This window comes from Grammomys surdaster, unplaced genomic scaffold, assembly GCF_004785775.1.
Source record: "Grammomys surdaster isolate TR1022 unplaced genomic scaffold, NIH_TR_1.0 126187, whole genome shotgun sequence".
NCBI classification, from domain to species: Eukaryota; Metazoa; Chordata; class Mammalia; order Rodentia; family Muridae; genus Grammomys; species Grammomys surdaster.
The window spans coordinates 8,279,685-8,292,552 of NW_021620993.1; the positions used below are offsets into that span (position 1 = coordinate 8,279,685).

The 12,868-nt window shown below is 41.7% G+C and overlaps 1 protein-coding gene across 1 annotated transcript in view; it reads right to left on the reverse strand.

Annotated features, from left to right (window-relative positions):
• Positions 1 to 9,441: 9,441 nt before the first annotated feature.
• Hormad2 (HORMA domain containing 2) overlaps positions 9,442 to 12,868 on the reverse strand; it is a 92,675-nt gene continuing 89,248 nt past the window's right edge. The window contains exon 10 of the mRNA XM_028758248.1: positions 9,442 to 9,546. Coding sequence (XP_028614081.1) covers positions 9,442 to 9,546 — 105 coding nt within the window. The remainder of the gene's footprint in view (positions 9,547 to 12,868) is intronic.

Below are 12,868 nucleotides of genomic sequence, written 5' to 3' on the forward strand. Positions count from 1 at the left end.
GTACGGCTGCAGCTGAGACTGAAGTTTAGGCTCAGCAAGAGACCTTCTCAAGGGAATCAAGTGCAGATTGTGGAGGAGACACATGCCATCTTCTGGCCTCTTCATGTTTATATACCCCACTACACAGACACAGACACAGACACAGACACAGATACACAAACACACACACACACACACAGACATAGATACACACACAGACATAGAGACATGGACCCCTCTCCCAATATTAAAATCTGTACTTTTGACAAAGCTTTATTAATTTTTCCAAGCTACTCTCAGGCAGACCATCCTCACAATCCACTCAGAAACCAAGGAACCGATCGCTTGCCTGGTGTCACCACACATGCCTGGTGTCACACTGCACTGAGTGCTCTGTGTACCTTTCCCTTCTGTTACTGTAGTTTCTGGGCATCTGTACTGAAGAAATAGACCATATAGAGGAACATGGGACGAAATGCATCTTTCATTAAGCATTAATGTGTTGAAAATGATCTACATTTCCAGAAAAGAGACTCAATTCTATTACTCCTCTCAAAACTGAAATGCTACCAAATGCATGCTAATATTTTCTTTCATTCTATACTGACTGGAAGTAACTTTTCTTATTTAAAAATTATATTAACATTACATCTTAAAGTTAATTGGCAATACAAATAAATGGCAAACTTTGGTCTCAAATAAAAGATAGCACAGACTTGAAATGCTTGGAAAAATCAGCTCTGTACTTAGCAAAACTTATCCACAAGTGAAAACTGTTCTCACTGTCCATACTTAACCATGCTTTTTCAATTAAGGATCTATCTTTACAAGAAAAAAAATTGAGACAGGATGGTACCATGTGGCCCTGGCGGACCTGGAATACACTGTGTAGATAAGGCTATTCTCAAAAATATCCTTCTGCTTCTGCGTTCTAAATGCTAGGATTACAGTCATGCCTTTCTCTCACAGGACAGACTATCACAAATCACCATTTCCTTGATAGGAACTTGTCTCCATTATAATTTAGTTCAATGGATTCTTTCTGATACTGTATTAGCTGAGGAGACATTTCAATATTTTGGGTAGTTTCTTAACATGTGGTACAACTGTTTTTTTTAAGAGGCTACTCTTTAAGGGAAGCCCACTGGACATCTCTATGAATTAACATTGTAGTCCAAGAGAAAGGCTCTATGGAGACAAAAGTGAAACTGATACATTTTTGTTGAGAAATGTGACCAGGGGACTTAACCGCGTTCCTTGTGGTTTCAGAATAACATGGAACCCATAGATAGGCAGAGATACTTGTCATTCTTAGTAACGACATGACCACATCAGTTCTTTAACATAAAGAGGTGGTTCTAGATGCCATAATTTCTTGGAAGCGGCATGGCTGATGTGCAACACCACAGGCAAATGAAATACTATTCTGTCCACTGAGGAGTACCTATGTAGAAAGGCAGTTGGCTGTGTGAGGCTAACTTGAAGGCTGTAAACAAGTTCTTCTGATACTAACATAAGGTCCCCATGCCCCAGACATATCTTGCCAAACTGCAGCTAGGTCTTTATGTTGGAGCCTGAACATCCTCTTGATTCAAGGTTGCTCTGATTTCACAGTTACGGCTTTGATATTTACTAGCCGTGCTATTTTGTCCACGTGATTTCTCTATGCCTTAGTTATTCTATGTCTATGAGAATTGAATGAATGAGCACATGGACCAATGCCATGATTAGCCTTGCTAACAAGTCCTCCCACAATCCACTGGGCCTGTACTCTGACAAAGCAGGTGGACAGGTATGTGAGCCCAGTGAAAGGAGACAGCCTGCTAAGGGACAGGAGGGGAGACAGCCTGCTAAGGGACAGGAGGGCATTTCTAAACGTGGAAGAAATGCTTTGTATCTTTAGAGTTATCTTAACATAAGTAAAAAAAAATCCTTAAAAAATGATTTCCCTGATCATGCCTTTACTCCAGGAGTCCAGGTCGTCAGCACTCCTGTGAGCATCAATACTATTTATTAAACTCTGGTTGATTTCTCTGCCCCCGAGTGTTTTCTTTTCTAATCCCTCTTTGCATGTTCCCACTCACCCACACATTTGTGGCCGTTTCAATAACCGTGCCTAGATCAGTGCATGATGCTATTTGTTTAAAAAGAAGAATGAGTGTGCGTAAGCAGGCATGTTTGCTTGTCTGTGCCTAAAATAGCTCTGAAAAGCTATATGAGAAAGTGGTTATGCTAGCTACCTTTGGGGACAGGAAGTAGAAGGTATGAGGTCAGGAGAGCAATGTCTTTATATACATCTTTTTGTTCCTTTTGAATTTTAAGTCATTTGACTGTATTACCTAATCACAAACAAATAAATAAAATGTAGGAAATAATATGAACTCTGCCAAGTTCATCAACTTATTAAACAAATATTTACTGTGCATCTACTACTTGCCAGATGTTAGCAGATTGTGTTTCATCAACTATGTGCCAGAGGCCCTACCGTTTGTTGTATTAAAACTTGTTCACAACTGCCAGGTCCCCCTGCCCCCACCCCCACAAGCCCAGTAGCAATGAGCTGTGCCCTGTCCCTTGTGCCTCATTTTCTGGCCCACAGCTCTGCTTGCATTCCTGGAGGCCTGCTGGCACTAGAGACAACCAGACAGCAGCTTAGCATAACTGTCATCTGAGAGGCTTTACCTAGCAGCTGATGGAAACAGATGCAGAGACCCACAGCCAAGCATTAGGTAGAGCTCCGGAATCCTGTGGAGGACAGAGAGGAATGATTGAAGGAGCTGGGAGGGGAAGGGTCAAGGACACCACAAGAAAACCTACAGAATCAACTTAGCTGGGCCCACAGGGGCTCAGACTGAACCACTAACCAGAGAACATGCATGGGACAGACCTTGACCCCCTACACATATGTAACAGAAGTGCAGTTGGTCTTCATGTGGAACCCCTAACAGCAGGAGCAGGAGCTGTCTCTGACTCTGCTGCCTGTCTTTGGATCCCTTTCCCTTACCTGGGTTGCCTCCTTCAGCCTCAATAGAAGAAGATACATCTAGTTTTAATACAACTTGCTATAGCAAGGAGTGGTGATATCCATGGGAGGCCTCTCAGTCTTTGAGGAGAAAGACAGGGAGAATGGAGGAGGTGAGGAGAGAGGGAGGGACTGGGAAGAGAGGAGGGAGGGGAAGCTTCCATCTAGATGTAAAGGAAATAAATTAATTTTTGAAAAATAAGCTGGCTCACAGAGATTTCAAAGAATTGATTAATAATGGCCAAGGCTGTCATTTGATAAGGGGGGAAAACCTAAGTCTGAGTTAATTATGCTACAAAGGATGTTGCTTAATATACTGAGAAGTTGGGGGAAAAGTGCTTAGAAGAAGCCAGAGTGTCAGGTAACTGTAACTAGCATTTGCTGAACCGTGCTGTTGTATATTCCAGCCAGTCTTCTGCTTTGCCTAGAGTGTGGTGACTCACTTAGCCCTCATAACTGTGAGAAAGATACTACCCTATCCTCATTTAGACAGGGAAATAGAAACACACAGAGAGTAGACAGATAATGTGCCCCCAATAATTTGGGCTACTAGAGGATGCCCAATCAGCCTCTGAACTATAGAACCTTAGTTTTAAACTTCATCGTCTTTGGGAGAAAGGATTATAAAGTATTCCTTTGTTCCCGTGTATCTCTGCTGAAATCCTACTGTTAATGCAGAGTGTCCCAGAACTCTGCAGCTGGAAGGGATTTTAGTACTGAGCTGCTTCTACTCTCATGACAAGGAACAACTTCCTATGAAGTGGGCTGAACACTTCTAATGATGAGAGAACGTTCCTGCTAGAAGGAGTCAGAGGCTGGCAACTCTAACTGCTAATAAATCAGGAAAATGCTGCATGCCCGCCTTGCGCCACCCCGCTGAAGTGTGGAGGAGAAACCCTTACTTTGTGGAGGCTTGGCCTGTACTGTTCAGGTTCTTCCACCTGCTCTGTGTCCCTCTTTGGAACACAATGTGTCCATGCATTCCCAAACAGCTCTTTAAATGTTTCAAGGAGGAATAAAGCTCTCCTCTGACTTTCTTCTTCTCTGTGTATTCAGTCTGATTTTACACCTAGGTAACATTCATTTTTCCTTTCTTTCTTCCTTCCTTCCTCCCTTCCTTCCTTTCTTTTTTTTTTTTTTTTTTTTTTGATTTTTCAAGACAGGGTTTCTCTTATAGCCCGGGCTGTCCTGGAACTCACTCTGTAGACCAGGCTGGCCTCGAACTCAGAAATCCACCTGCCTTTGCCTCCCAAATAACATTCATTTTTCTAAGTAACAAGTTTCTATTTAAGATACAAATGCAAGAGGGCAGCCCAGTAAGTATAATCTGATGCTTCCCTTCTATGAACTGTCCTGAAGGAAAGGACATTTCCATTCTGAGGAGAGGGGCAGGGAGACACTAAGAACAGAGGCAAATGGGAGCAGGCAGGGTCAAGGGTCAACGCCAGGGTTGGAAAAGATAAAGTAGGGAAAATAAAGGAAGAGGAAATCTTCAGCTCTTGATGACCAGCAAGATGCTAGGAGCATAAAATAGTAACTTGAGGGGTTGGGAAGACAGCTTAATGACAACGTGTTTGCTGTACAAGGATGAGGACCTGAGTCTGGATTTCCAGCATCCATGTGAAAAGCCAAGGTGGTCATTTCTTGTAATCCTAGAATGGGGGAGGTGGCCAGGCAGATTCCTGGATGTTGGCAGCCAGCTTAGCTGAATCTGCAAGCTCCAGTATGTGAGAGATCCTGTCTCAGAGATGGATATCATAAGATGGAGAGAAGACTGAGGATGCTCAAGACTCTGTCATGCTCAAGCTTGTACACACACACACACACACACACACACACACACGATGAGCGTCTCTGGAGCCCTGGCTATATGCTTACTGGGCAGTTTGCTGATTTTCTTGCTCCATGCTCATAGGAGCTAGGAACCAAGTTTCACTATTTATATTTCATTAGATCAAGTAAACTGAGGGTAAGAGAGGGAAAATAACTTATTTAGAAACTCGTCAGGTTTGAATTCAGTATCTGAGGTATGTGTTTTCTTTTTCTTTCTTTATCCTTCCTTTCTTGCTTCTTTTTCTTCTTCCTCCCTCTGTCCCTTCCCCCTTTCTCTGTGTGTATATGTGTGCATGTGCGTGTGTGTGCGTGTGTGTTTGAGATGGAGTCACAGTCCTCCAGCCTCAGACTCCCGAGTGCCTGAATTACACACACACACACACACACACACACACACACACACACACACACACACAAATCTGACGAGCATCTCTGGAGCCCTGGCGTTATGCTTACTGGGCAGTTTGAAACCCAGGTGTGTACTATCAGGCCTGGGAAGCCCAAGCCTTGTCTTGACTGCTTGCTAAAAGGAAGACAAAAAAACTAACTTTGTTTGTTCATCCTGCAGCAAGTTAGTAAATATCTTAATGGAACTGAGCACTAGCACTGAGCATTACTGCCTTTGGAAGTGCTGACGAACCAGATAACAACCTTTCAAAGCCATTTTTACACCAGATTTCTGTCCTGAAGTATCTGAGACCCTCAAAGAATGCATCTGTACTTCAGTGCCTCCCAGATGTTGATGAGGCTGTCATTCAGCTTGCCTCTCCACTTGGAGAGAAATACTTGTATGGTGAACCTCAGGGACCAGTAAGATCAGTCTATAACACTGAGTGAGACTTCACTGAAAGTTCAAGGATATCATCCTGGATTTATAACAGAAAAATCCTAATCCTGAATGGTCAGCCTATTTTCAGAACTGCTGGCCAAGTTTTCCCAGGGCTGCCTTTTGTGAAGGTCTTCCACGTAATCCCTGCTTGAGTACCAGGGCAATTTCCCTGACTGCACACAGTGAGCCAGGGGTACCTGTAAGCCACCATGTCCTACAAGAAGGACTCTCCACCTGGCACATGCCTTTAACTCCAGCACTCTGGAGGTAGAGACAGGCAGATTCTAGGGTTCTAGGTAGGTCTGGTCTACATACTGAGTTCTAGGACAGCCAGGTCTATTTAAAGAGACCCCATGTAAAACAAAACAAAACAAAACAAAACAAACAAACAAAAAAACTCCAAAACCCCAAACCTAAAAAGCAAATAAAACAAAGCAAACAAACAACACAGATATTAGCACCTTTGAGGCTTCTATAAGGCAAAACCCTACCTGCAGAGATGTTGTCCGATCAGGTAGGTATGAACAGGTTTGCTCTTTAGCTCCTCCCCAAGTCTCACTACTTCTGGATAGAAATTTAACTTTACCATTGTATAACCAAATAAGTAAGTAAGTAAATAAATAAATAAATTTTGGACAAACAAAAAAATCCAATGTCTCCAGTGACACCCTTGTTTTCTGGGTGTCACTAATAAAATTGCATATTATGTCTCAGCAAGGACTTCAATACACAAATCACAGTTAAAACATTATCACAGAAACAGACTAATACTTTCCAAAGAGTATAACTTAGGTATTTTCTCATATATGTAGAGTCTAGACTATCACATGGGGCTTCCTTTAAATGACATTCATTATACCTGAGCATTGTTTTTACTATAAGAATCGTGAAAGCCGGTGATGGTGGCAGTGGTGGCGCACACCTTTTACCCCAGCACTTGGGAGGCAGAGGCAAATGAATCTCTCTGAGTTTAAGGCCAGCCTGGTCTACAGAGTGACTTCCATGGCACAGAGAAAACAAAATAAAACAAAAATACAAAAAAAAGAATCTGCGGAAGTCGCTGAAGACCTCAGACTGCTGGTTTTGAAACCATAAATCAATAGCTCGTTACACTCAAGATGAGCTTCGACTTTACTAGAATTTTAGAAACCACAGAAGTCTGAGCTTATCTCAGAGCAGCTTTGACACTGAGACCATTTCCAGCCTCTTTCTGGCAGATGTGAGCTGGAGAGTGAAGAACCTAGACACAGGAGGGACCTGCAGGGGGGGAAACGGAGGTGTGGTTTCCGGTGCCTGGCTTCAAAGGCTGGGGGCAACCCTGAGCCCAACCTATTTCTTTTTAGCTAGACTAATTTCTGTAAAGAGAGAAAAACCACTCAGCCAAAGTCAAACTTCCCCATAATTTAACAATGCCCCAGTTTCCAAGCTATCATCCTCTAATCTCTGTAACTCTGCTGAGGAGGCAGACACAGTCAGGGTGAGCGAAGGGCCAGCCTAGCACACTGCAGGTGCCCAGCCTAGGGGCTGTTTCCTCCTATCTCCTCTTCCTTCACCATCTCTCTCTTCCCCTCTTTTCTTCTCCTCCTCTTTCTCTCTTTCTCTACATTTTTGATGCAGTTGTTTTCATTCATCTTTCGACAGCAAGGGACAGAAATGGAAGACTAAAAAATTTCTCTCCTCAGATAAAATCTTCCGCTGAATAGAAATGGATGGTCTCTGTCCTTCATAACTAGTTTCGTGTATGAGCTGTGTAAAACCAGCTGTTTCATACTTTCATGTTTCTCAGCTCTTGATAGCAGATCTCTCCTCCTGCATGCCTACCAAGGGCATGTGTCCAGCCTTTTCTCCTATCTCACGCACTCACCATATCAGAAACACGCTATACCCAATGGCACTGATAAAGCTGTTTAGTTGAGAAAGGGGATATTAAAAGATAGAGTCAGATCACTACACTTTCTAGATAAATTTAGGTTCTAAACTCTAAGGATCACTGGCAATTTTAGGCTAAGTTTCTGATAAATGTAAATATAGATTGAGAGCTAAATTCCCCTTTAAACAAAATGGTTCCTTCTGAAATACAGGCTACTCACTATGTAAATCAAAGACCCTTAGAGATGTAGTGACATTCCCTGTGTTCACAGCTTACGGTGACTCTCACCACTTTATAAGACAGCCCAACACAAAATCCTGACAGCCTGTGGAGCTCAGACCTCTTGATACTTTCAGATCTGCCCTCTGGAGAGACACAGAATAAACCTAATCCTTCTACTAGACATCAAATCCCTTTATGTGACTCTCTTAAAAAAATTATGGTGACTCAGGCTACACTTCCATCAAGGATCTAATAAGACCAATTACCTTTCCCCACCTGCTCCTTTTAGTGGAAGAGCAGGCTTACATGAATCCACTTTAATATGCAGGCAGGGAAAATGCAACCCCCTTCCTCCCACAGTCCTTCCTTAGTGCTTCAGTTGATACTCAGCCCTAGGTCCTCAGAAACAGAGGAGCGTCCAGCAAAGGGCAACACTAGGCAGGCTACCTTGACTTTCCTCTGCTATGTAACACACACTCCTCCTGCAGACTAAGGGACACCTGGCCCAGAGAGTCTCTTCTGTCAAAGCCACAGAATCTCAACTTCTGTGGCAGAATGAGACTGTTCCCCAGGTCTCGGCCCCGACAGTTTGATCAGTTCCACTTAAGACATAATGTGTGATGGGCACTCCAGGTGCTGAGAGCCTCATTAACCTTACACTGGAGAAACACTAATTTAAGTGGAAAAAAAACCCTACAAAGTGCAAAATTCAATGAGTAAAAAATATCTTGCAGGCCCAGTGAATGGATAAGGAGGCTTGCTGCCAAGCCTGAAGACCTAAGTTCAATCCCCAGAACCCACATAATGGAAGGGGAGAACCAACTTCAACAAGTTGTCCTCTGATTATCACACATGCATGTGAAACACACACACACTGCACACATATTTAATATCTAACTATCTATGCCATCCATTTAAGTTCAATTACTAAATTCCATGTTACATAAATCATAAAACAATCCCTTAAGTCATTTATTATTCATATCACATTATCATTGTTTATCAAAATTCTTCCAGAACATGAAGGGGGACAAATAGCATCACCTGCAAGTTACAGACTGATAAACTCAAGTATTTTTGGGATGGAAATACTCAACACAGGTCTTACAGAGGAACCAGGCTTCTGAACTGCATGACGGCTGTTTGAGATTGGCAAACAATCCAGGGTCCAGGGCCAGAGCTGACAAACTTTACAGGGATCCACATCTGGATCCACATGCTGCTGATCAACTTTGTGACTGAAGTCAACATATAGGTCACACCTGGCTAAGCACCTCCACACACATCCTATGCTGCTCTGTGAGAGTTTTAATAAAGCTATACAAGAATTCCAACACACAAGTTATAACAAGTCAGAATATTTCACAGAGATACCTGGAGAATTTAATTATGTAAAGAAAAACCCTTTTCTTTAAGAACAGCAGCTTATTTCTTTCCAAAATAACTGCTGTGGTTTTTGTGCAAACACAAAGCGTGTCTCATCTCTAACTCAGCCGTGAGGTAATCCCATCCCAAGGCAGCTCTGGTGATCCTGTTTCCTTCTTGAATCTATGTCTTGCTCAATAGCTTAGCCACTTCACAAACTGAGTAAAAACTTGAGCAAAAGCTTTAGGAAAAAAATTTTGTGACTCTCCTGTTACATTTCACACATTTTTGAAAAATAGGCACAGCAAAGGCACCTAAGTTTCATTTTCTGTTAGGAATGAAGACTGTCACTGGTTCGCTGACCTTCCTCTTCTTCCTGGAGCTTTCAAAACTTGGCTCAATGTGCACAAAATTTGTTCTTTGAACCTGTGAGAATCACAGAGAGAGGTACAATTCAGCAGAGATGTAACACCTCGCAAGACATCTATAAAACAGGAAGACCAAGCATGCATAACCGATCCAAACCTGCTCTCCTGTGGGCTTGTTTGGCCCAGATCATAACCCTGCTGCCAGTATCAGAATCTGGCATTCCAAGTTTCAGGAGCTGAAGTCCCTGGAGGCAGCCAGTTTCTGGGACAGTTTCTTGGCTCTCTCTAGTGAATTCAGCACACCCAACTCTTGAGGGAAGGGTTGTTGATCAAGGTGTGGGGCCAACTAGGAGCAAGTAAGGGTCAGGAGAGATCTAGGGCACTGATTATTTTAGAGGCAGACATAATGTAAGTCCCTCTTTCAGCCAGCAGAGACACACAGCCTTGTCTTTTCTGCAACTGTTTAGACCAACAGCTTAAAAAAAATGACTCCTTTGCTAAAGAAAAGTATATATTATTGATTACAGAAAAGCCGATCAGTGAATTATCACTAATTATCATCCCCATTAGTTAAAGATCTTGGAACTTATTTCTGCTCAACTGAATGAATAACTGGAAGTATACATATCTGTTAGACAGCCTCTGATGCCTGGAGTTCCAAGAAAAGCATAAAGGACATTTGTATATTATTCAGCCACTAGAAAGGAATAGTGTTTTTCCCACATCTTCTGGCCCTTGAAGGAAAATGGAATGCAGTGTACTTTAAAGCCAGACTCGTCAGAATCTCTAGCAGAGGCTCCAACATTATTCCTCTTTTCTTTTGTAGTAGACGGGCGTTATTGCTGATATGGTGTAACTACAAAATAGTGAGAATGTCAGTAAAGCCTTTACATACAATTTAGACACAGAAACTGAGTCTGAAAACGGGCAATTTAAGTGTTCATTTTATTCATTTATCCTTTAGTTTTACAAGAGGGCTGAATTTCTCATCTCAGAAACCACAAACTCCCTTTAACCTTAACTAAAACACTGACTAATAAAATAGTGAAAGTTTGAAAAGATTAGGGCTGCTTATCAAATAACTCATTTGTTTATGTATGTGGAAGTTTGAAATGGCTTGCTCTAAAGGAAAATGAATAGCAACATCAAAACACAAAGTGCAAGCCAGCTTTTTAATCTATGAGATGACTTTGTTATAGTTTGGTTGTAAGAAAAAGCACTTGATAAAGTTTGTCTTGTCTGGAAATGTTGCTGGAACTACCACTCTTCTATCAGTCCTGGGAACACATGGAAAAAGAGAAATAACGGCTGGAGACCTTTAAACGACAACTTTGCCTGATGCTTTAAATTTTAGTCCCATTTTCTTCTTTTGCCAAATAAATAAATTTAATTTTAAACTGCAGGACTACAGTTTTTTTTTCACTGAGCTAATCAAAATACCTGAATAGTTTTATGGCAACCAGTGAAGCTTGGGGATTCTCAACGGTTTATAGGAAACTGGTGTGTTCAAAAGCAAGCGTGTTATCAGTCAGGGGCCAGTTCCACATAGATAAATGATCCATATGAATTGTATAAACTAACATATCCACATAGAGTATACTCCAACTGGTTACATTTGTGCCTTTGACGCCAAAGGTCAACTGGCCAAGCAATCAGGCAGGCTAGACATATCTCCTGTAAACATATCAGCTATGAACAAAATGATTTCAAATGCATGCGTATATAATAAATAAAATGTTTGTTTTCATTTGCGTTTGCCTGACTGTATGTGTGTACACCACATGTGCACCTGGTATCTGAGGAGACTGAGGGGTTCCAATACCCTGAAACTGGAGTAATAGACAGTTGTGAGTCACAACATGGGTGCTTGGAACCAAACCCTGTTCTCTGCAAGAGCAGCCAGTGCTTGTATCCACACAAGATTGTAGAAATCTCTCTGGAGGGCCCTTATATGTGATTTCTTCATGCAAAGTCTCATGTGTATCACAGGCTAGGCTTGACCCTGAGGATGGTCTTATAATTTTTCATCCTCCTGCCTCTACCTCCCAAGCTTTGGAATGCAGGTGTGCATCACTACAGCAATTGATGTAGTACACCTGTACTATGTCCCTAGCTCTGCCATATTTTAAACACACAGTTCTTAAGGTGTTTTTTAGCCAAGCATGGTGGCTTATATTGCTAAGCACAGTACTTGGAAGACTGTGGCAGGACTGTTGTAAGTTCAAGGGCAGCTTGGGCTTCAGTGTCTCAAAGAGATCAAAATTTAAAAATCACAAAATATTTCTTATATTCAGAATACTAAGAGGTAACCATGATTAGTTACCAATAGAACCCAAGGAATACAGAATTCACATGAGACTTAAAAACTTAGAAGATACACTTTCTACTGTGTGGGGCTTAACTAGTTTCCATTGTTGACTTAGTAACATTCTACTTAAGAAGCCCAAGAACAGAATTTGCCTCATGCACAGATGGATATCCACTTCATGTGACAGTATTTGGATGGTATTATGAAAAGTCTTTTCTTTGTAAATTACTGTTATTTCCTTTATAGTCATCATGTTAAAAATGCTTATTATATTGTCCCAGAATTTTCTCTTTGGTTGTCTTTTCTGCTTCTTATTCTCTCTTTCTCCCTAGTCCTTTCCCTCCCCCGTACCCCCCACCCCCACCTATAAGGGATTTTATCCTTTCCTAAGAATCAATTACATTTCATAAGCTAAGAGCCCCACAGTTACATGTTCAACACACATGTGCACATGTATCTGCAGCCACTATAGTCTCTACAAGGTCACTGCAAAGACAACTCAGCTGCACTATGGCTGAGATTGGAATTCATCACCTGATTCTCTGAGCATGATGCCAGTCATTGTTCCCGCCTAAGTGGTTCAAGGTAAAAGTCTGAGTGGCGCAAAGGTTATAAGGCCTCAACCTTAGGCAAAGAGTACAGGCAACTATGGAGCATTGAGGGAGAGAAATGCTCTTCCCTAGAGAAGAGAATACAAATCGGCTATCCAGGCCCATATGATCAGCCCTGAAAACACACATACAAACATATGGACTGAGCCGGTTGGAGTTATATATTTAGGAATATATAAAAACATATATAATTATATTAATATAAAAATATAGTCAGTTTTTCAGGATTGAGCCTTGTGAAAGGAGTCATTAAGCACATGTTACAATATAATACAACACTATATCATCCAAACAGACACCCATTCTTTCAGCAAATATTGTGCATGAGACAAATCTAAATGAACAAGAGATAAAAGTCCCTGTGCCAAGGACTGTACAGTCTGGTTACATTACTTTTTGCCTCAGAATCTTCTGATGGCATCACATAAGTCTTGGCTGCCTATTTGGCAGTGGTGTTTCTT